Here is a 26371-nt window from a genome sequence, read left to right as displayed (position 1 = left end):
TGAAAGATGTGTCAAGTGTACAAAAAGATTGCAGGTCAAAAGACCAGAAGTATCAGCAAACAAAAGAACTGTAAGACAGAAAAAATAAATAAGCAACATGTGAAGAAATATCAAAAGCTACAGCAACTTCACAAACATCAGTATAACATATTTTAAAAGATGATTTGAAAGGGAAAAAAAAGGTTGTGCCCCATGAATCCCTCACTGCTTGATGTAACATTGCTAATGAAGGCGAAGATGAGAAAAGACTTTGACCTATCGGGTTGTTCAGAAAGTAATTTCGTTTTTTCTCAACAGAGGTATAATAAAAGCAAATAAGTACCAAGGAATCATCATGAAATATAGAATTGTATGCAGAAAATCATTACTTCAGAATATTACATATGACTGCACTAAAAAAAGTGCTTAAAACAACCCAATTTGCTTAAGGATGAACAATTCATTTGAAATTCAAATACTCATCTCTATTTCAGATGATTGTGATGCACCTGCTGAGAAAGTATGAGTGAGAAGTTTTACTTCACTCACTTTAAAATCTAAACATTTATTAGATATGCAACTCTTTTCTAAATTAAAAAAGCTCCATCCAAGGTCATTTTTTTTATTGGTTAACTAAACCATCTGATAAAAGAATAAAAAGTTTCCTACATGGAATGCACTTTTCCAAGATACTGGATTGTGGATATTGAGATGCAAATGCTCTACACTGAAAGATCGTAATGAAAAACAAGGTAAAATATATCAAACTTAAGAGGAAAACAAAATGTACTGCATTTTTTTCTAAATGATTTTTGTACTTGCAATTTGTAACGCTCCAGTTGCCATTCCTTGATCTAACATTTTCATTCTAGTAATTTGTTATTTTTTGTTTTACTTTATTGCTTAACAGATGGTGGATAGCTTGAAATGGATTCAATTACTACACACAGAATATAATTTAAGAAATTGAATTACTGATTAATAATGAAGTGTGCCATTAAATGATTTCTGTTCCAAAATGCAATTATATTTAAAAAATGACTACTGTTTGTTTCAAGTGAGTCATATGAAAGGGTCCAAAGGGATGCATGCAGAATTCATTTCATGTTTTAAATGATATGCTGAATAAGTATCTCACAAAACCATTCCATAGCTTGACTATTAATGCTATTACCACTACACCAGTATTTAGTGTTTTGAAAATTTAAAGGAGGGTTATGTAAGAAATATTGAATAAATAATTCCGTTTTCATAAAGAAACATTCAAACTGTGCATACAGACATATGAGAGCTGCATAGACTTTTAGGAAAATTCAAAATTATGAAAACTTAATTTGCACACAGTCCTTATAAACTCTCATTTTTCTTATATATATTTCACGAAATCAGAAAATTATCAATTAAAAATGGACAATTGTGTTATATGATAAGTAATCCATGTATCCACCTTTTGAGTTTATAACTTTTTGTAAATGAAAATATAGTGAGATAGCAAGGCAGTTTAGTCTACTTTGAAAGCTGCTATGTTTGCAAACACAACTTTAACAGTTTCAAATAAACAGCCTAGGTTTTCTATTTCTTATAACTGTTCCATTATAAAAACACCGAACCATGCTGCAGCTTTTTTTTTTTTTTTTTTCTTCTTCAAGCCTTAAGCTACAATAAATGAAAAATAGATGTGGTATTTCCTTGTCTAAAAATTCATTGATGAAGTAATTTTGTCTGTTCAGTTTTTCATGTTTTTATTAGAAACATGACAGCAATTTGAGATGCTTGATGATCTTTAGCTCAATCCCGTCCCTTCATCATCTTCTAGCAAAACTTAAATCAATTAATCAATCAAGTAGTATTTATGATGAAGTGCAAACAAAATCACGAACAATATTTGATTTTTATGTATCATTTGGGATAACGCACAATAATGATTTTTTATCATTGTATATCTCATTAGAATAAAATTAAGTAAAATGTAACAATGTTATTGATTACTTCAGTTATGAATACAAATTTGAGATCATAAAATTTATTTAAAACATACATATATAAAAATAAATCTAACAATAAATAAAACAATTTACAATTCTCAACATAAGTACATTTTTAAATGCTGGCAATATTAAGAACTGTCATTTTTTGCTCTAGCTTCTTTTAAAATATCCGCAGCTCCTTTTGATAATAACAGCTCAGCAAGTTCCATACCTAAATGTTCTGCATTACATAGGCAATATTGGGGTAGACGAGGAGCAATAACCCCAGCATAATGCTTTAAAAGAAAATATCAATTACTTTTAAGAAACAGTATCTGAATATGCACATGTGAAAAAAAATTAACATTTTTACCTGTTTTGGAACACATTTATCTGCATGTTCAATCTCAGTGGATATTTTTTCTATTATACTTTTACAACCATCGAGGCTAAACACGCCTCCTTGTAAAGTCAACTGAAAAAACATGCACAATTTGTAAATGTTTAAATCAACAGGATATATAAAATTAAAAATTTTCAGATAACTTTAAAACAGATATTAATGATGCAGTCGTTATAATAACTTATATGCATTTATTTAAGAAATATACATTTAAACATGCATTTTTAAGCAATTACAGATAATCTCATGGCTACCTAATTATTCATTCCTCAAGCTACCTCAACACTTTTCTAAGCCATAGGAAGACTCCATCAGTTTAAATAGTTTATTCAGCGGATGGCAAAACCTCTTGTTTCTGATCTTTAACTAAGAAATGTGTTGTGGGAATCAATGAGGAAACACTGATCACTAATACATCTTGAATCATCAACAACATTAAATTAAGTGAAAGCCGAAATAGCAGGTTTTGGTCCAAATGTATAGCTTTATTATTGTATAAGTTAGAATTTACTGTGTGCATGATGGTATTACATTGCTGTGTTATAAATAAAACTGCAAGTTTTTATTTTTTTAATTTGTTGTAAATAAAATTGCATAATAAAAGTTAAATTTGTTTTGAAGTTAGGGCTTTGGTGTTAAACCTTAAAATAAAAGTTTTGAAAAAATGGGAGTAACCTTGCAATTCTATTTCGAAGCTGCCAGCCTTGTAATCTTAAAAACTGGGAGATTTTTGTGAGAAAACCAGAAGGTTTTCATGGTATGTGGAGAGACCATTTCAAATGCACTCCAAACTGACTTCAATTCACTTTATAAAGCATGGTTCACATTACTGAACTATTTGTAAGGCAGTTTTGATATAAAATATATTCACATTTAATCGGATATTCTAAACTTATCCTCTTTGGATAATTTAATTACTTTACAATTTTATACCGAGCAAATCCGGAGTAGTGAAGAAAAGCTTTTATTATCAATGTACTTTTAAATACAATGAAAATATTAATAATATGTACATAGTATTTATGTGGATAAACATGGTAATGTATCATATATTAAAGTAAACAAAATTAAATACAAATATTAATTGATTCAACACTGCTTGAATCTTCATATAAAAAGCTACTAATGTCTCGAGTATATTAAGGCAACTCAGATCAAATGAAATTTAACAAAAAAAATTTAGTAAAAAATACAATCCAGATAAAATAAAATTTAATAAGAAAAATTATGCTGAAAATCATTAGAAGTGGGAGAACAGAATTAGAACTGGAAAGTTTCCTCCTAGCTTAATTTAAGTTTCAATAGGGGAGCATTTTTCCATTAGTAAAGGCTAAAAATTAAAAATCAGGAGATTCAGTAATCTATCGGGAGACTGGGAGATGTGATGAAAACCTGGAAGTCTCTAGGTAGAATCGAGAGAAATGGCAGCTATGCTGTTCAAATGAAAAAAATTTTGTTGCATGGTTACATACACAGAGGGGACTTTAAAAACTGAAAGGAAATAAATACCATCTTCAAATTGCAGGGTGTAAAATTACAAATATTGACAGCATTTTAGTACAGCAGAAAATAAAGAGAAATATATTTACTTGAAAATATTCTAAGACTCATCTAACAGCTAAACAGCAATATCAATTTGATCCTATAATAGGCCACAGTTTACACAGAATTGAAGGATTTCTTGTAAAGAGTTTCATTCCTGTTTATTGTGTATATCAACTTTTTGTGATTTAACCTTTTTGTCCTCTGATTTTGTGCTGATATTTTGCAGAGGGTTTGTTATAAATTACATGACACATATTAAAAATGACTGCTCTATAGTAAACAGTGCATAGATGTCTTAATATTTTATACATTAAAACAACACAATGGAAAATAACCTCTCTTTATTCATACAAGTAGTAGACAAAATAATACAAACATCTAGTTAAATGTAAATATAATATATAAACTGAGAGATATTACAAGTGCACAAACACAACAGGCAAGGCTGGAAAGTTCCTCCAATGTGGAAAAAAATCACCAGTTGTAACCAGTTAAACCCAGTAAATGACCATAAAAATAATAGTAACTGTCAGAATCACATGAATTAACTGAAAATTGATTACAATACTATTAATAGCAGAGAAACATATTTTGAAATAAATTAAATTCAGCTATACTGTTTACAATAATGATTCGAAGATTATGTATCATCATTCTGGTTCAGCTTGATCTTTTCCACAAGGTAGTCTATATCAGTTGCTGTTTTAAAACTCGGTGAATTTCTCAATTTATTATGAATAGATGGAAAACTGAAGGATATTATTTGAACAATAACTTTATAACTTTCTTTCAGCTGACACTTTTACTACAACTTTGCATTAACTTCTCCATATAAAATCCCGAAATTAGATTTACCATTTTACCATCGCTAGAATTAGATACAATAACATTAAAAGATGTCAGCAAATTACACTCAAACTTTCCTTTCAACAAAATTACTTCCTAAACAAGAAATTACCTCTGAAGTATGCAAGACAAGATGTATTATGGTCAGCTTAATTTGATTGGGGCACTTTCAAAAATCAGCCAATCAGAATTCAAGCGCATCTTTTTGTAGACATACGATGATTTAAAGAGTTATTGAATAAATTTATTCTTTATCCATTATAAGAATTTCACGCTGATTAAATTAACAATTATTTTAAATATATTTTTTCATTTATTGAAAATAATACAGTATTTAAAGCAATTTATGGAAACAATACTATTTATAACATTGTATCAATTAATGTAAAATCAAAACAAAATTTAGAAAAACATGAACTGCAGTCTACATAACTTTTGGTTCCAAAGCTTGTGGATTATCACAATTCTGCTTTATCTTTAATATCCCTTTACTTCCTTCAGAAAAAAAAAAGCTTTCTCTAACTTAATTTTTTTTTTTTTTTTTTTTTTTTTTTACTTTCTCTTTTTTTGAATTTCAGATTAAAAGATTTTATTGTTTTTAATACTACACATATTTAGAAAATGCAAAAGTTGCTAATCTCATTTTAGTAGTTTCAATAGTGTGAATATCTCCTGAGACTGTGAAATTATACGAGGCATATTCAGAAACTAAGTACCGTTTTGAAAAAAAAAAAAAAAATAGTAAAACAATTTTTTCGAATCCAATTTTATTTTTACATGAAAATACATGTCCTTAAACTATTTTTCAACATAGTTTCCGCCAATGATCAAACACTTGTCATAGTGGGTGACCAGTTTTTGTATACCATCATCAAAGAAACTTCCCGCCAGTTTCGATAACCACGACTCCACAGCATTTTTCGTGTCATCGTCAGATCCAAAGCGCTTGCCACCAAGCTCGCGCTTCATGTGCAGGAACAAGTGATAGTCGGACGGCGCCAAGTCTGGGCTGCACGGCGGGTGATCGAATTGCTCCCAATGAAACTGTCGAATTAACGATTAAGTGACACCAGCAGTATGGGGCCGAGCATTGTCACAGAGCAACACAATTCCTTTACTGAGCAATTCTCTTCGTTTGTTTTGAATGGCATGCCTTAGTTATGTTAAAGTCTCACAATATCGTGCCACATTAATGGTTTCACCTCTGGGAAGAAATTCAGTAAGTAAAACACCTTTTCTATCCCAGAAGACAGAGCACATGATTTTTTGTGATGACATTGTCACTTTTGTTTTTTCTGAGAATGAGTGTGTCTCCACTCCATCGATTGTTGTTTCGATTCTGGTGTGAAATGACACACCCAAGTTTCATCACCTGTCACAGTTTGGTTTAAAAAGTTTTCTCCCTCATCACTGTACCGCATGAGAAATGTCAGGGCACTACCAAGTCGCTTTGTTTTGTGAACATTAGTGAGCATTTTTGGAACCCATCGGGAACACAGTTTGCGATAATTCAAGTGGTCAGACACAATTCTGAACAAAACAGTACGTGAAATTTGTGGAAATGCCTCTGAAAGAGTTGTTATTGTGAAACGTCTGTTTTTCATGAATTGCTTCATCAACTTTCCTTACCAAATCATCGGCCGACCACTCCGAGCCTCGGCGTGGACATTTGTTCGACCTGCATTAAACATTTTTATCCACTTTCTCACATTCCATCACTTATCGCGTATTCACCGTAAACTTCTGTCACTTGACGATAAATTTCGGCTGGTTTAACATTCCTCGCATTCAAAAGTTTAATCACAGCACGAATCTCACAGTCAGCGGGAGAACTAATTGTCTTAAACATTTTGTATGTGCACAGCAAACTGAAAACACAACATAGAGCAACCAAAATGGCGACAATTGAAAGTCAGTGAACAAGAAAGACTAGTGCGCATGTGCGGGACGCCTATCACAGCGTTGCGACGGCGCTAAAATGAAACGGTACTTAGTTTCCGAATACGCTACGTATATAGTGATATGAGAAATATCAAATGAATCTTCTCAACTTTCTTTTTCCAACAATTCGCTAAACAATAATAGAATTTTGCAAATTGTATCTTTTGCAAATTTTGATTGAAATTAATGACTTTAAGAGCATTAAAAAAAAAACCCTAAGGCTACAGGAACTTTGTGAACATAATTAAAAAACTTTTGTAATAAAATTTCTTAAAAAAATACATAATTTTAAGTCTCTGCACTAACCACATTGTCATACATACTAAATGAAATAAAACAGTTAACTAATTTTTGGACCACCCTGTATATAAATCAAAGTTATTTTATGTTACACAAATATCACACTTATAATGCAGTTTATTAAACAACACAATTCACAGATGTTTAATTAAGTTTAACATTCTATATCATTAAGATATAAATTATTACATTATTTAAGGTGTAATATGATGATGCTGAATACCATTTAGTGAAATGGCTGAACTTTATTAAAAGTGCATGATAAGTTTCAACCTATTTAAAGTCAACTGATAGTTGACAGGTATGGTCAAGAGATGTATGCTGATTGTCTTAACTCATGTATTAAAAACTATGCATTAAGATGAAATTTTATTTTAAATAAAAAAAAGCACTAAAAATATGTGAAATATTAAAATTAGTTTACAGTGATGCTATAAAGCCCACAAGCAAACAAGTGGTTTGTGTGATTTTCTAATGATTCTGAACAAAGACAAAAAAAAATTGATATACCCTTTAACATAAAAAATGCCACAGAATTATAAAAGAGTATGCAAAATAATTTGATTAAATAAATTATTAGCTGTTAAAACACTTTCTGGGGTTCTGAAAATCTTACAATAACATTCAATATATTTTAACAACATATATCTTAAGTAATATATGAAATATGTTCCATGTGTTTTAACTGTTACACAAAAGATAAAACATTTGTCAGTTACATTAAATGTCAATTCAAATTACAGCTTTTTAAGAAATGTCATTCCTGGAAATGAAACTTGGATCTGAACTCTCAATCTGAATAACATTAAGGTGACTTTTTACTATTTATTTATTTATTTTGGTAGAATTATGCAAGCAAAGTTTGTACCCAGGAAGACAGTGGTGAACACTAAGGGTGTAAGCATTTACGAAGCATACACATTAAAAAAATGGCCTCCGAAATGAGCAGTTTTATCTTTTGTCATGGCAACATTAGCTGCCATAGGTTGCTTTTGTCAAATAAAACATTACAGATTCCTCACTTACTTTTCAATTAAAGCCATTCATGAAAGGAAACTTCCAGAGTTACTTCAGAAAACAGTAACAATGACAAAATAACTGTGTTTGAATAAATAAGAAATGGAATTTTTCGAAGGGAATTAATGATAAATGCGTCTTTTACTGTAATGTTTTCCCCTGTTTAAGGCTTTGCTATTATTTATCACGCCTCATACATTAAATGTACAGAAATTTCTACAACATATCACTCTAAAACATACCTTCTTCCCTTCAATTTTTGAGTACACTGCAACTGGAACACTACAGCCACCTTCTAATGTTTTCATGAAAGATCTCTCAGCAATGCAACATAATGTTGTATCTTTATCCGATATTTTGGAAATTAACTGTATTGTTTCCAAATCGTCTTCCCTACATTCAATTGCTAGAGCTCCTTGCCCAACTGCATGCATGCATTCCTCAGGAGTGAAAGTCTAAAAGCAAAACTATTATTTTTATTTTGGGAATATAGACTACATAAAATTGAGAACTTCATTTAGTCAGTCACAATATTTTTTAAAGATATAACTGTAGTCTTAAAATTTATTTAATAATATTTACCTGATCAATACGATTAGCCAAATCTAACCTAATGAGACCTGCGGCAGCTAGAATTAAAGCTGAAAAAGTTTTATCTTCATCAAGTTTTCGTAACCTGGTATTCAGGTTTCCTCTCTAACATAAAAATTAAGGTGAAAGATAATGCACTCATATGTTAAAAAAATACAATTTTTTTATAATGCACAAATGATTAAACACATCTTTCTAGTTAAATACAGAAGAATGGCTTAGCAATACAAATCAATAAATCAATTAACAAATAATATCTTGTCATCAGTTATTTCACATTGAGTCGCGAACATCAAGCAGATACTTCTGATCAACTTTGTACACATGAAAACTTACAATGTGAAGAAGAGACAGAACTGAAATATAGTACATAATGAATAATTAAAAATGTTTTTCAAATGAATATATCAATTTAAGGATAGTTAATAACTTATTTATAAGAGGACAAATCATTCAGAAAAATGGGAAAACTACAAAAGCATTACGTGATAAATATAAAAAAATAATTAGAAAGTGTTATATACCTCCCAGCTATAAAATATCTTGAGAATTATTACTATTGAGGTTTCAAGAAACTGATAATATACTTTTAATAAACAAATACCATATTTTTCAATTTCAAAGGATACAACTGACTGAAATGCTAAGTTTGGGTACATCTTCCTTAACTGAGCCACTCTTCTTAATGAGCTAGTTCCTATAACACTGAAATGACTAGTTTATTGCCTTATAAAATTCTTGAAAATGCAGTTTAAAATATATATGATAAACCTACAGATCTTTAAAATTTAAGATAAATAAACATATTTCATACGCTAAACAGAAAGAAAATCCACCTTAACATAACACTGTTCAGATAAAAATGACAGTTTTTTAATTGTGGAAGGTTAAAAATTATTACTCCTACCAATTCATCCATTAATTTCAATATCTCAGAAACTTTTCTCCAATAATTTAGAAAATGATGTAGCTTCTACTCCATTCTTGATAGAGGAGCAGAAAAACGTGTTCTGAACTACAATGCTATCCTTACAAATAAATTCCATATGTAGCATTATAACTCCTAATGCACATGTTAGCAATGCTTTCATAAAGATGGATTAAATTCAAACAAAATTGCAGTCAGCAATAAAGTTTACTGATTTGCGATACTTTTTATATTGAATTTCTTCACTTTTCAACAGAATTTCTTGGTTTAGAAATTTGTAGCAATAATTTTACACATGTTATTGTTATGATATTCACCTGGTTAAACATCGGCTGATCATCAACTTATAAATAAAAAATATATCACATCACTACAAAATATTACCTAAATGCCCTTAACTTTTTATGTTTTGTTGCTGACATGTCAGAAATATGCTTCAATCACATACTCCAAACATATAACATGTACACTGACGAGCAAAAATATTGTGATCATTACCACATTTTTCAATGAATTCATCTGGATGACTTGGCATGTGCTTAAGTAGGAATGGTATTTTAACTGCTGCTGGAAAAGTTAAGGAATTGTTCTTGCACTTACTTTGCAAATGATTGGAAAGGCTGCTGATCTAAGCGAATTTGATAGAGGGTAGAAAGTAATGGTCCAAAGACTTGGAATGAGTATCGGCGAAACTGCACGAATGGTGGGTTGTTCACAATCTGCTGTTGTTAGTATTTATGCAAAGTGGATAAATGACCGTGAAACTAGTAATATACGCCAAGGTGTTAGATGTCCACCCATCATCAAAGAAAAAAGGACAACAGAGTTAACAGCCCAATACAATGCAGATCCAAGTGTTTCAGAACACAAAATTCAGCAGACACTGTTGGTATGGGACTGCACAGCAGGCACCCTACTCATGTGTCTCTGTTCACCAAGTGTCACTGTCAACTATGCCTACAGTGGGCCCCAGAACATCATAACAGAACCATGGATAAGTGGAAGACAGTTGCCTGGTCAGATGAATCATTATTTCTCATTCATGTAGATCAGGTGTTCTTAATCCCATGCCCACGAAGCTATTTTTTTGCATCTGCGACTGTCTGCTGTATACTATATGCAATGCCAAAAATCGCATTAAATGCAACTATTTTGAATTTTTTTTACCTTTTTAATGTAGGGTATTGTTTATGATGCTTATGATTGCAATAAAATAAAGAAATATTAAAAATAATTAAACTTTTATGTTTAACTGCACCCGCCAGCATTTCCTGTTTGTCAGATATGCCCAGAAAGGGAATAAGGTTAAGAACCCCTGATCTAGATGGTCGTTTCAGGGTATGCCATCTTCCAAGCAAACAGTTGTTTCTCCCTTCATACAGCAAGTCATACACAGGGCTGCTGCTGGTGGTATTATGCTTTGGAGAACATTCTCATTAGTGACTCTGGGATCCTTAGTTGTGGTACAACAGACGATGAAAGCTACAGACTATCTGAATATAACTGCAGATCGGTTGCATTCTTACATGGTATCTGTCTTCCTAATTAGGAATGGGAATATTCTAGCAGGACAATGCCCTATTTCACAAGATTCGAATTGTGTTGAAGTGGTTCAAGGAGCATAAGGATGAATTCCAATTTATGTCCTGACCACCTAACTCGCCGGATCTTAACCTGATCGAGCACATTTGGAATATCATGGAATCCTCTTCTTCTTCTTCAATGACCAGACATCCCAGGATGGGCCCTTGCCTTCCTCAGAATTGAATTCCAAGCGCTTCTATCCCTGGCTGTTATCTGTTATTTTTAAAATTTTTAAGTCTGTTTCCAAACAGTCGAGCTACTTAAGTCTGGGTCTAAGTCGAGCTACCTAAGTAAATTTAAATTAAACCAAAAAACACAGGTTCCCATACCGGTCACAGGCAAGCTATATATTGATGGTAACTGCGGGTCAACTTCGATATTAATTGTGTAGAGCAGTGCAGCACATTCAGACACATACTTAAACAGAAACACACTAGAAACCACTGATGTTAGGGTCACCTGAGAATTACAGATTAAGAGTTACAGGGAGTTCAAACCATAGATTATTAGTATAGGATAGTAGAGCACTTTTTATACATTTTAAAATTAAAATTAAGCATACTAGTGTTCATTATGGCTGTTTGTTACCCATGAGCAGGGCTGTGGAGTCAATACGAAAAATGACCAACTCCGACTCCCTTACATATATGCAAACATAAACACATGCATTACAGCTTATTTTTTTAATATAAAAGAAGTAATAGATGCTACAGAAAAAAAAAATTGATGGCATAGCAAATTATTTATATTAATTAGCATTTATTATGAAATGGAAAAACTGGCGTTAGTTATTTCTAAGAAACAGTATAGCTTCGGAAGGACCTTTTTTGTTGGAGAGCCATAGATCCGATTTGATAAATTTCAGAGCTGAGAACAGTCTTTCCACACTAACTTGAGTAGGAGAAAGAGCTGTTACTGTTAGGGCTACTTCTTTTATCTTTTCAGGATAGAGTTTTCCAAGTTCTAAAAGGGGTGTCTTGCAAGCACAATCATATTTCTCTATTTCCTCAAAGGCAGTGTAGAAATCTTGTTCGTATTTTTTCATTTTCTATATCTAAAGGCTCTTGGTCCTTTATTTTCATTAGATTTGCCTTAGCTTTTTCAATATTACCCAAAAATATTTTTCAAAATCTAATTCATCACTGGAAGAGGATGATAGACACTCAATTGCAATGTCTGCAGTTTGACTGTCCTGATTTGAATTTTCCAATTGTTCTAAGAATAATTTTATTCTTAATGAAAGTTCATAGATGACTTTCTTTGCCCTTTTAATGTGTTCGTCCGCCAAGAAAATTCGGTGTTTTGGATCTACATATATTGAACCCAGCAAGATCTCATTGTCTAGCAAACTTGTTTCTCTTTTCTTCATTGAAGAAATGATTCCTTTTGCAATAAACTCTCCATTTCAGAAAGAAAAAACATCCCATTCTTCCATTCTCGCCTCCTGTCAATTCTTCAGATTGCAGCTTTTTTGTGGCTATATACGGTGCAGAAAGAAGAGCTTCCAATTTTGCAAGATTATTCCACAGTCCTTCTGTTAGTGAAACATTAGGGTTATCTACATCTTCTTAAAAAGTTCTTAATTCTAAAAATCTCTTTATCATCAAACACGTACTTTCTCATCACGTTGCTTTATCAATAATTGCTCCTTTTTCTGCTTGCTTCTAAGAATGGCATCAATTTTGGGAGTTCTTGCTGCTATTGCTGCTTACCTAAATTTACCAGCGAGATTTGTAACTAAATAAATCAGTTTGGGGAGTTCTTGCTGCTATTGCTGCTTACCTAAATTTACCAGCGAGATTTGTAACTAAATAAATCAGTTTAATCACTAATGGCAAATATCACATCCATCCTCCTTCCTTATATTTATTTATTAATATATCAATAAAATAGAAAATAACTACAGTCAAAAATCGTTAATCCGGACTCGTCGGGACTTTGGCGAGTCCGGATTCACTATCGGCATAGGAAGCGAATTATAATGACGAGGAATTTGATTAAAATCATATCAAAGACGGAGTACATCAAGATGAAATACTACATTTAGTGCTGACCGATCAACTTCCAATTCATTGCGCGCAGCGGGATTTCCCCCCGTATTTTGCAACAAAACGCCTATGTGCGTGTGTTAACGCGACGCATGCGCAGAAAGTTTGTAGCTTTGAGGTCTGGATTATGGGTGTCCGAATTAATGACTTTTGACTGTATTTATTAATGTATATAGTCTATAAATAAAAATAATAACTCAGCTTGTCATTAATTTTTTTCAATTCATTTTAATTTCATTTCAAATTTAAACTGTCCAACAAAAACTGGAGTCGGAGTCGACTTGTTTTTAGCAACTCCAACTCCGACTCCTTTTACCCCAAAATCAGCCCAACTCCAATTCCGACTCCTCAGCCCTGCATGGCCATGTTTACCTTACGAGTTCAAACTGCACAGCAGTGCTGCAGAAGCTGCTAGAGAAACATGCTACAAGTGTGGAAAGGCATCAGGGAAAGAGCATGCAGGGCAAAAATGGTTCAGTGGATTTGCACTGGGAGAAAAGAGCCACCAGGAAAGCATTGAACTGGAAGTCCTCCCACTATCAATGAAGCCCTGCTGAAGGATGGCATTGAGTGTAATCCACATCAAACATGCAAGGAACTTAAAGAAGGATTTGAAGTCTAAGATGAAAACATGCCATTGCATCTGCACAGCCTTTGGAAGACATTGAAGCTCACATTTTCACCAAGAAAACCAAACTCTAGCAACTCCCATTTGCTCTTCATTGCTGTCAAGAAAACATCATTTGTCGTAACTTGGTTCTATGGCATTTGTCCCAAAATGAAACATTCATCAGAAGGTACTACTCTGTGTTTGGCGGACTAGCGCTGCTATTGTGCACTTTGAATTGCTACAATGCACCTAAGGTACACTCATTCAGGTTGTAAAGGATTGTAGCTGCTGCACTGCTTCGGAAGCAGCCAGCAGTAATCAACAGAAAAGGAGGGTTAATCTTTGGATTATGGTAACTTGGCGATTTTTTGGCGAAAATTTGGTGGCCAACCCTGCTACAGCAACCTGCTAGTTTTTTTTTTTTTTTTTTTTTTGACGCCATTTTGTTTTTACGAAATAGAGGCATTTTTTTTTTTCCCTCAACATTTTTTTCCAACAATCTGCTAGCCGAATTATGCTTATGCTAGAACTTTTATGGAACAAAAGTGCTTAATCATGATGAAGATTAGGTGCGAAATTGGGAGAAAGTGCAGAATCGTCCACTGCTTGCCGCGTTTTTAAGAATTGCACATACAACACCGTATCCATGTGCGCATCAACCTATTTTCACTTAAAAAAAATATCCCAGAATTGCACAAAAATAGCATTGTGCACACTCTTGACTTTATCCATGTACACTGCTAAAGTCCTAGCTAGTAACCTTTATCGCCTTACCAAAATGTCGCCAAACTACCTTTTACCATATTCCAAAGATTAGCCAAAATGAGTGATCATTCTTCAAGACAATGCTAGATCTCATATGATGAAAGCGACCAAGGAGATGATCAACACACTTGATTTGGTAGTTTTTAATTTGAATACATTACCTGTTTTGAAGCAAGGATAAATATTTGCATGAGCAACTGTTCCCAAACTGAGATGATCTTATGCAAGTCATAGATCCTTTTTTTGGGGGGGGGAGGGGGCTCTAGGTATAAGAACTTTTACAAACATGGGATTTATATGCTTGTAACTCATTGGAAATGTGTAATTGAAGGTGAAGGGAATACTGCATTTTATTGAACAAAATGCATTTGCACAAAATTATTGCACCATTATTTCTCACTGAAACTAATACACAAACTTTTTTAAATAACTGGTACAGATTAAAACTAAAATTATTTATTTATGTTGCTTAATAGGTATAAATTGTAATGAAAAAAAAATCAAATTACCTTCCTGGTGGAAGTGATTTTAGATCTTTGCAGTTACTGTCAGGTGGGAAAACAGCAACATCAAAAGGGTTCTCTCTCCTGTATTATCAAAAAGTTATAGTGTAAGTCTGATTGTACATTTTACTGAAAACAATAAAATTAACTTGATTTGAACTTGATTAAATTGATTAACTTGATTTAACTTGATTAAATGATTTGAATACTTAAAAAAATCCCTTTTATTTAGTAATAAACTCAAAAATAGCATAACGAACATAATTTATTAAAAATAATACAGTACAAAGTCCGAAATCCGGACTGGTTGGGACTTTGGCGATTCCGGATTTTTCCGGAGAATAGATCATCTATTTAAATCTGGTATGATGGCATGCAGAAATTATACAATTAAAAATATGAAATTGTAATTAATGAAATAAAGAACAATTATGATCTAAAGGGTATCAAAATTTACACAAAAAAAGCTTAATATTTATTTGTTTACTTTATTAAACATTCCTTTCAATGCAAATTGTTTAAGATGCTTCCAGAAAAAATTCAAAAAGTTCCTTTTTTTCTTTTTTCTTGTGTCATATACAGTGGACTTTCCAATGCCATACTCCTTGCATAATTTTGAGACGGATATGCCTTTATCCATTTTTTGCAGCAATTCCATTTCTTGTTTAATGGACATTGAAACATAGTTTCGCTTTGTAGATCCTTTGGCAATTCCAGAATTGGAAACTCTTTTCAACATAATTGAAAGTTCAAGCTTAGTTTTTATAAAATTGCCATAATAATAACAGTCTGCAAAAAATAATAAGCTGAATCAAATTGGAAGATCTGGGAGCAGTGCGGTCTGCTACATTAATTGAAATGCCTTAGAATCAGTAAAGATAATTTTAGCCTAGCTTAATAGCATCTGTTATACATTATTCACTGTGTATCACAAGATTGGCGACGAAAGTCAAGTTGTTTTGCTAAATATTGTCTTGCTCCTACTGCGTACTGAATTAAGCCTGAATTGTATTAGTTTAGTTATTTACTATACCTACGTTTATGTCTTGCACATGCTTCAAACTAATTTGAGTCCTGAATAAATAAACTCCCACATATACTTAAGGCTTTATCTAGGGCCGGCGTTACCGCCCTCTACGAGTCCTAAATTCTGCTACAAAGCACTAAGTTCTAAATTTTCACCGTTCCTAAATTTTGGATCTCAGTGCTTTCCCAAAATCATAAAAACTTCTCATCCCTTAATTTTGCCGCTTGCTGCTTCCCCAAATTCCAAAAATTTTGTCTTCCCTAAATTCTGCTGTCCAGTGCCGACATATTCTGCCGCCGCTTCTGGGTTTATGGTGAATAACATATCAGTTATTCTTAATTAAAATAGCACTAAATTTAATCTTTTGACCTATGAGTTTCATTAACAAAATCTATTTTTAGCATATGAAAAGAAATTTTTGTTAACTTTTTCCTGGTCAACATTTCTTACAGCATTTAAAAACCTATAATCATCGCCAAGCTTAATGTTAGCATAAAAGGTTGCCATACTCTTGTTATTCAATTACTAACATAAAAAAAGTTTAGACGTCACAGCTTGAGTTATTACTGAAGCTGCCATGTACTAATAAACATGTGGTGATGAAAGTAAAATATAATAAATAATGACTTGTCAGGTCCGTGTCAGGGATATAAAATAAGTGAATGTTTCGGTTTGAGATGTATGCCAAGTAGATAGATACTACGGAGCCAAATTATTAACCTCAGAAATTTATGCTTACATGATTGTTTTTCCATAATGAGGTATTTTATTTAGTGCCTATATGATATTAAAAATTGGAATTTTTAAGTGAAAATCTCCATTTTTATTTATTATGGAAGAAAAAATCAAATGCTCATACATAAAGCATTAATAAAAAAAAACGTTTGTGGCTTTGAGGTCCGGATTTTAGATCATTCCGAATTTCGGACTTTGTACTGTAATTACAATAATTTATTAAAAATAATTTATGTTTAGTATTTCAGATAGAAAAAGCTTATTTTTCCCATCCATCGAAATACTTTCAACAGTTTATATATGAAAATTATGTATGGTAGTTTATCAGGAAGAGCAATTTCATTTGTTTTTAAGTAAGCAAATAGACATTATTGTGTGTATAACTTGCCATTGAATTGGATTAAAATCATTATTAGTCTTCTGAATATATCTCAAATTTGAAATATCTGTAAACAGAATACTGTAATATTAAGCATCATACAGGTATATTTTTATCTGCATCACTGCCTAATCTTTATCAGAATCATGAAAATCAACACTTTCTATTTCACTTCCCTTTTCATAAGAATACTATTATAATTATCATTTTTTCCATCTGGGATAAATTATTTCACTGTCAAAGATACCAGAAGAATCGAGCACAATTTTCTAAATTTTCAGTCTTCATAACTTTTACTGTCTTTATCATCACTCTTGTCCTATTATAATTTTTTGGTTCTTTCTGGTTATCCACACCCTTCTTCCGCAAAAAGTATTCATGCGGCAAAGCACTATGTCAGGAAAAAAGTTATGTGGCAACATATGATGTTGCTAAAACTTATTTATGTGGCAAGCCAACTATGCGTCCTCCAAATTCTGATTTGTGTTTTTTTTTTTTTTTTTTTTTTTTTTTTTTTTTGCATTGAGTACATTTCTTTTCCCTTGTGATTAGTCATAATGGGACTAAGGAACTTGCCAGCTGATGGCAAAGAAAATGCTGCATATTTAAAGAAATGTGGTGTTTTGTCCGGGACTACAGAATGTAAAAATGAGAATCCCATAAAACTGTATGAATTAAACAACGAAATGTCATGGAAATTCAATGTGAAATATTTAAAGCAATGTCTTAACATTTATTTGCGCAGTTCTCTGTCCCCTCCCTCCCCGAGGGAAAAACAGATTGCTGTGAACATTGGGAAGGGCGGGGAAGACATACTAAGCTGTGCCAACTTTATGTAATTTTTTTGAATTTTTTTAAAGCAAACCCAGATTGCTGTGTACATGGAGAGAACAAAAAATATAATATAATAAGAATTTCTCAAAAAAGGTATGCCTTTTATTATGAAAATTCCTTTCCTCTTTCAACTTTATTAATCGATTGCTCTTTTATGGAATTCTTAGTGTGCCACCATTTTGAAAACGGTTGTTGCTTTTAGTGTAATAGTTTGGCACAAAATTAGTCACCAATAAGTTGCTGACTTTTTGGGTGAGGGTTGTAGATAAATCAGAAACTACCACTAGGATTATATCACAACTTATTCTTATTTTGAGTATTTATGTATTAGCACAGCCATTTTAGTAAAAGTCGACAAATCTTCTGAATATTTCAAATTTTGGTAATGACATGTTTAACAATTCTTCAGGTAGCTATTCTCATAACTATTATTCAATATAGACATAATAGCAGACATAATTACATAATAGCAGAAAAATTATAATGCAAATTCATGAGCCAACATGACTCATGAATTTGCATTATAATTTTTCGGCTATTACTCACATTTTGAAATAATTTACAATCAATAAATTATTATCAGATAATCTTTCTTTATTAAAATATTTTCCTGAAAATGTTACAGTTTAGCCCAAATTTGCCTTTTCTGCAATATCTTTCAAAGTGATCGATTCATTTGAAATTCTCAAAATGACACTGCCCATTTTTCCCAATAAGAAATACAGCTAGAAATTTTCTAGTGAGCATCTAGAACCAAAACTTCTTTCACAAATTAATTCATTGTGGATTGAGCTACTTCATGTTTAGTTCTGATTCAATTCAGTTAAAAAAATAATAATGATTAAAGGTTGCCAATAATGTTAGAAGTTTCTTTTACATTGTAACACTTTTTGGATTAATATAAAACATTCAAAACTTTTTCAAAAATTTAGATACTTACTTGCATATAGCACCAATAACCATTCCAGGAGGCAAACTTGTTGGAAGATCTTTTAAAGAATGAACAATTATATCCACTTCCAGTTTTTCTAATGCAACTTCTAATTCCTTTGTGAACAAACTTTTCTCTCCAATCTGAAAGGAAATCAGGCATGACATGCGATTTATAAATTCACTGTTATAACATTTAAAACTATTTTACTCACTGAAATTTATCTGTTATTCTAAAAAGAAAAATCTCATTTTAAACAAAGACTTGCTTACTTTTGATAAAGCTACATCCAGTATTTTATCTCCGGTTGTAGTCATAGTAATTATATCATATTTAATGCTACCATAATTTTCTTTCAGTAAATCCACAACAAAGTTAGACTGGAATAAAGCCAGCTGAAAAGATTAACTTGCCATTAATACAGATTAACTACCATTCAAAGATATTAAACTGTTAGAAATGGCATTATAAAGTTGTAAACTGTATAAATTTAAATTCAAATTGATTTTTTAAAATAAATTATAAAAAAGGATTAAAAAACATTGCTACTTGAACTCTTTTTCTTTAGAAGAAAGATGAACTTTTTAGGGCTAATGTTCTCTATCACTACCAAATGCATCTCGTACAATTATACACGATTTTATTTCTCTTAACAGGATTAAATTTCTAAAATTGTACTGTTACCTTGTAGAAGGCCATCATAAATGGTAAATAAGCAAAATTATAATAATAAAATAACAAGTTGTGAATAATTAAACTTAGAGTAGATTTAAGGGTGCCACTTGGATTATTGCTAAGTTGTTTCTTTCATCGCCAAGCTGCTGCTTCATTTATCGCCAAGTTGTTGTTTCATTTATGGTAACTTGAGCAGTTGAATGTTATGGAAATCCTGTTATGATGTAATTCATTACGTGATTGCCATCAACTGGAATTGTGGGGAAAGATTTGAAAAGTGTGTGTCGGATTTTGGGTAAGAAGTACGTTATCTTGTGGTTTACACGGTAAAATGGCTAAATGTGGTACGATTAATTTAAAGTTTCTGTACGATTTATAATGAAAAGGAAAAAGCATTAATTGACTGGTTTGTAAATGAAGGTTTACTTTGTAGTCAAAGTGTGCTGCTTGTAGGAAGGAAATGCATATGGTCAAATGTCGGATGATACCAGCACTACGGAGGATATTTTTATGAATTTATGTGGCGATGCTAATATACGGATTCTAGTTCAGATGATTTTAGGAAGTTTTTTGGATGCTGTTAAGGAATTTTGTTTGACAGAAGACACGCAAATTTGTAAATAAGGTAAGTGGATATTTCCTTTGTGTAGTGCTAAGATGAAATTCCTTTTTTATGTTATTTCATTGTTTGATTTAAAATGTAGATTTATTTTATTGAGATTATATATTTTTTGTTGGCTGTTCCTTTGACTTCTTAAGTGAATATAGATCAATGTGTACATGGACAAAGTCAAGGGAGTGCGCAATGCCTAGTTTGTGCAATTCTCTGGTTTTTTTTTTTTTTTTTTTTAATAGGTCGATGTGTACATGGATACCGAGTCTGTGCAATTTTTGTGACTTGCCATTTTGGATTTGTGTAGCAGCGAATGCTCAAGCTCCAAAAAGGTTAAGAAGCCATGAATAATATCACTGTTATTATCATTGCTTTTATTTCTTGAAAAAGAAATAATAAAAAAATTAACCTAAATACAAAAATTACATGATTTAAGGAAAGCTTTAATTTAATATTATGAATTTTATTTTTTTAACTAATTGGTTCTATTACCATATTAGAATAATGATTCAATGTTAATTTAAATTTATTTACGATACTATGATTTTAAAAAAAAAGTTAGCACTTATTTTTATACAGAGTCGTAGCTAGGGTTTTCAGCGCCCAGGGGCAACTGAAGATTTCGCACCCCCTACTGTTTGCCAATGATGGAAACATTTAATTCTAAAATGTCGTAACATTGATTTGGCGCCCCTTGGATTCTGCGCCTGGGGACAGATGCCCCCCTTGCCCCCCTCTAGCTATGCCCCTCTTTTTATAGCGGCATTGGCTAGAAAAAGAAACTGATGAATTTCTGTGTTGGAATGGTTAGCAGTCTATGCATGTATACATAATTCATGTTTCTTAAGCTAATGAAAATTTCCTCTTAATATTGTTAAATGTTTATTATGCTTGCTATTTTCAATCTTCCAACAATGGAATAACATGAAATATTTTTTCCCAGTGGAAATGCATTTTACCCTCTGAAAGAATTTGAAAATATCCATCAGGAGATCCAGTGTCAATAGTTGCCAACAGAAGAAAGGTCTTCATGCAGCAAATTGGTTTAATGAATCAAAAAAAATTTTCTCGTAGCATAATAGTTTATTTATTGTTGGGTGATGAACACACCTTAATTTAACAGTGAATAAGGAATTAAACATGGGAGAAACAACAGTCATTGATGGGCATAATTATGTGATGAAAGTTTGGTCAAAATTCTTAAATGATTCAATTAGTGAAGTTGATCCAGTGCAGTAAAAGTTATCTTTGTAAGGTACAAATCAGTTTTAAAAAACCAAATATACTAAGATATAATTTAAAAGTGGATAATGGATTAAATTGGATTAGGTTATGGAAAAGCATACTAGGGTAAATAGTCTGTTTTTTATGTGGAACTTCTCAGATGTGATCAGATTAAGAAATTAAAGTAAAACACGTAAGAGGTACTAGTATTAGCCTATAGCAATAGATGTCTTCATAGAGGGATCCTGAGAGAAGATGACTCTTCACTTACTTGACCAGGATTGATAAGTTTCTTTCACAGTAGACAAAAACCATGAATAGATATGAGGAAACAACCAGAAGGAAGCAGTAGGATTTTTAAACATATTTCCTATTTATATAATTTATACCTATATGTAGAACTAGTATATTAAAAATTTAAATATTTTTATTTTCTATATAATTCAACTAACCTCCTTTGTATGTTGGCAATAATGGTTCATAAGAAGTTCATTATGCATATTCCTAGATCCATTGACAATTTAAGGTATTTGTTTCTGAAAGTTTTTAGGTGCTCTTGTTTATTAGAATCAGGCTCACACAGTTTACTGGCAAAAAAAAAAAAAAAAAAAAAAAAAAAAAAAAAAACTTGAATTCTTACAAATTTTAAGTTCACAGGATTTTATATAATACATTCTATAAGCAATCATTTTATGTATAACCACAGGGCTTACAGTTGGCATGTTTTGCCATTTTCTTTGATCCTTTAGATCTCTCCTCCTTTTAATCATGTTACACAATAAAAATAAACACAATAAAAGGTCAAACCAAATTATTTTTTCTTCTGAGACTGAAGTGAAAATTATCAGGAACAAATATGCAAAAGTACCCAAAAGGGAAACTAAATATATTACTAATAATTACTTGGATATAGAGCTTGAGTCAGAAAAAGGAATGGAGGCAAAGGATTCACTGCTTCATTTGGTTTTGGTTTGAGTTTAGACTTCAATCTGTGAGACAGGAACAGAGCATCTGTGCCAAAAGCTGTCAACCATTATATGCATAAAATTAAACCATCATTGTGATAACTGAATAGGTACATTTCTTCACTACAAACATGGAATGGTTTTAAGTGGAAACCAGCAAGTTGTGGTGGTATTTTACAGATACATAAACTTTAACCATGTTGTTAGAAACATACTGATTTATGTATTCTATTTTAGAATCATGGTAGATTACAGAATTTTTGCTAAATTAAAGAACATTAACTATTTCCTTGAGTATTTTATTTTGGAAGATTGAATTTGAAAAGATGCATTTCCCAAGTTGCACAAGTGTGAAATAATGCTTTTCTGTGCATTGACTAGTACAGAGTGACCTGATGGAGAGTTTCCTGTTCCATCCTAGGTCTCATATTGCATAAAATGTAGTTTCTTAAAATGATCACAGACTGTTGGTTTGCTGTCAAGGGTGATATCGTGGTATGCGACTTTCTTTTCATATGAAATCGGCTGATCAAAGAGAAGTAGATCATTTACTGTTTTGTTTAATGTTCCTTGACTTTTGCACATGCACTGAGATATGCTATTTTATATATATCATTTTCCCTGCTGTTTTAGGCAGTTTTAAAGTTGATACCTTATGATATTGATGCTAGTTGCTTGCTTAAGAATGGAAGTATCATCAATAAATAGCAGTAACAGAATTTTAGGGTCCTACAGGAAATCATCCAAGTATATATTAACCCTCTGAGCGTTATGACCGGGTTTATCCGGTCATCAGAAGTTTTGTTACTTGGCATATATTAGCTTATAATTTAAGATATTTTCCTTTCTTACTTTATTTAATAATGTAAATATCATCTTAATGAGTGTAAGTTTATGAAAATACATACTAAAATAATTGTTTATACAAGTTGAATTAATAAATGCTGTTTAAATACAGGTCTTCATGTTGGATCTAAAATCTTGTGCTACTCAGAGGATTAAAGAGTACTGGACCCGGCACACTGCCTTGAGAGACCCTACATTAATCTTGCAAATGGAAGAGACTGACACAAATATAGACAATATTAATACAAATACAGAATTTGCAATAATTTAGAACAGGGTCAATTAAGCAGATGATGTAATCTGAGACAATTAAGCAGCTAATGTGCTTGAATTTTCTGAACCTCAAGAGGATTATTAATTACTATATATAAATATAAGTTTATACACAAAGACCCAATATAAAATTCTGCTACAAAAGCATATGATTCAAAAACATATGAAGCATATACATATGCTTGTTATGCTTCTTTTGCCAAGAACAATCAATAAAAATAAAAAAAAGGTCTTTCTGAACGAAAAAGCAAAATAAAATATTATATAAATTAGGACATGTGTGAACATTCTAAAAGCTATTATTTAAATACACAAATTAAAAAAATAATAATTCATTTACAAATTCGTAAAATGCAGTGATAATTTTCTTATTGAGCCAACATGTTTGAGAGGGAAAAAATTCAATGAAATAGCACAACAGCAAATAAGAATTCCACTGGACCTTTTACGAAAAATTGCTTTGTATTTAACTGCAAAAGTAATAAAACGCTTATATTCAACTAAGTTAAACTATTATTTGTAAATGTATCCCCTTCATCAGCCTAACAGCTTACTGTTCATTTCTTCTAACCTCCCCTCAGATAATTCTACAGTTCATATAGAAACCTAACCTTGCATTCCATGCAAAGCTCATAATTTTGGCTATTTTTTTAAGCTCATAATTTTGTTATATGCAAGGCACAGCCAGCGCCACAGCATGTGCAACTGGTGCAGCTGCACCGGGTGGCAGAATTTAAGGGTAGCAAAATTTGTAAAATGTGAGAAATTACTGGGCAGCAGATTCTAGAAATCGAAGTGATTGCACCAAGCAGTAGAAAGCCTAATCCAGCACTGATGCAAAGAAAACCTCATGTTGACAGCCCACATTTGATCACTGAGATCAGAAGCTGAACCTAACTACCACTGTTTCATGATTCTGGTAAGCAAAGATAATAATACAATGATGTTATAATTACTTTTACACAAACTAAGCATCATACAAATGAAATTCCATTCATTTAGGCTACAATTTAATGTAAAATAGAAAACTGGTATTTTAAACATCTTAACTTTTACTCATAGGAATATATCAGCAAACTGCATTAAGAAAATTGTTAATGCACCTGCCAAGAAAACTAAAGAGAAATTGTAAGTAAAAAGACAGCATTCAGAATTTTGCAAGTTGTAGTTTAATACATGTTTTTTAACTTATTCTAGAACAAAATATTTCGATTATGAAAAATCTTAATAAGTTTGTTAAAAAACATAAACTACTTAAAGCAAGAAATTATGATTATCTTGATGAATGGTCTTAATAATTAAAAAAAAAAAAGGAAGGCAGATCAATAAAAAATCAAGATGCCTAATTACTCATTTCAAATTTATAATCGGTTATATTCAAGACAATTTATAAAGTTTCATATACTATATTATTATTCCTCTACATTACTAAAAATATCTTAAACACATGGAATAAACACAAATATGATAAATTGTTACTCTTAAAATATTGTTCATTGCTCTAAACATCACTTTCTCAAAACTTACTTGGCTTTTTCTAGATCCAACACGAATCCTTGCTTTTGTACTTCCATTTATCTGCATTTAAATAAATGAAACAAATATGATAACACATTCTAATTATAGTAAAACTGTTAAAATTAAAAAATCAAATCATACCACATTTGTAGCACCATTTTCAACTTTTTTTCTCTTGCATGGAGGTTGTTCTACCTTAATATCTTCCATGATGTTTTTTACAATCAGTAAGACCAAATGTAAAAATTAGTGTTTTATTAATTTAAAATCCATATTAAAATTCTTTAAAAAATTTTTTTCTTGAAATCAATATATTAATATGAATCTGTTTAACCTTTTTACATTAGATAATGAATGAAAAAATCTTTAATTTTTATTTTTTATAAGCAACGAGTATTTCCCGAAGTATTACGACTTATCAAAGCACTGTTTATACAAAAGAAGTCAACGCCTTTTTTGTTTACATCTCCAATCAAGATACACGATAAAGACAAATGTATTTAAACTCCAAATTTGTCAAGAATATTAAAAATATGATTTCAAATCAGTATTTCTTTCAAAAGGACGATCTTTCATACAACCAGTTCTTTCATCAAGCAAGAGAAAACTAGAGCACACTATTTTCATTTCATACACGTGGACAAACCGTAGTACATACAAAACCTCGCTGTCCATTAACCGGTTCACGACGCATGCGTATTTCTAAATAAAAAGCAGAAGACTTTTTCCTGAATTGAGTTGAGTTTAGTCAGAATCTTGCAGCTTCCAAAAAAAATAAAAATAAAAAATAATAAAAATTGAGAAAATTTTAAGAAAGGGTTCTTAATTCATTATGCTTCCTGAAGAATCCTTTTATGGTTCAAAATGCATCTTACTTCATACTCCTTTATGACCTTCTAAATATTATGTTCTGAATATACTTAAGGAAGAACAATTTTTGAAACAGTTCGCAATGTCATTTATTACAAGCAAACGTGTTTAGCTTTTTGAATTTAAAATATAATAATTCATCTTATAATGCATTGCTAATTGACTAAAATACTCATTTTTGATATATTTAATGACTTTTTTAATAATTTACATTTTCATATCTGTTGTTCAGGAACGCGCACGAACTCAGTTAATACGCGATAATTTAATATGTTCATTATAATGTAGATTTTTTGTGGCAACAGTGATGTTTTGTTATATATTACTTTGAGCCTGATAACACATGGAATGTTATTCTTTTGGATATGTTTAGAATGCTAAATAAAATAGTTCGTCGTTAATTAAAAAGGTTTTCTCTGCTAAATATATTACCATTCGTCCGAAGTTATTAAAT

At 31.4% G+C, this 26371-nt stretch overlaps 1 protein-coding gene across 5 annotated transcripts; it reads right to left on the bottom strand.

Annotated features, from left to right (window-relative positions):
* Positions 1-1986: 1986 nt before the first annotated feature.
* On the bottom strand, positions 1987-25738 carry Hmbs (porphobilinogen deaminase-like protein l(3)02640). 5 transcript variants are annotated; one of them, XM_035369502.2, is made up of 11 exons: positions 25189-25737; positions 25057-25107; positions 21898-22032; positions 19206-19328; positions 18943-19076; positions 15034-15111; positions 9219-9303; positions 8581-8694; positions 8241-8453; positions 2320-2421; positions 1987-2242 (listed from the first exon to the last, which is right to left on the bottom strand). In XM_035369502.2, the coding sequence occupies exons 3-11, from the start codon at positions 21943-21945 to the stop codon at positions 2096-2098; spliced, it is 1044 nt and encodes a 347-aa protein (XP_035225393.1). In that variant the 5' UTR covers positions 21946-22032; positions 25057-25107; positions 25189-25737; the 3' UTR covers positions 1987-2095. The 5 variants fall into 5 exon arrangements, with proteins under 5 accessions (XP_035225393.1, XP_035225390.1, XP_035225394.1 ...); XM_035369499.2 differs by lacking the exon at positions 21898-22032 and having other exon boundaries at positions 25189-25738; XM_035369503.2 differs by lacking the exon at positions 25057-25107.
* Positions 25739-26371: the final 633 nt, after the last annotated feature.

The sequence above is a fragment of the Stegodyphus dumicola genome, chromosome 3 (assembly GCF_044657685.1).
Source record: "Stegodyphus dumicola isolate Sdum_Otavi_A_Nest chromosome 3, ASM4465768v1".
NCBI classification, from domain to species: Eukaryota; Metazoa; Arthropoda; class Arachnida; order Araneae; family Eresidae; genus Stegodyphus; species Stegodyphus dumicola.
Note: the sequence above shows the minus strand (reverse complement) of the source record. Positions and strands in the feature narration are given on the sequence as shown.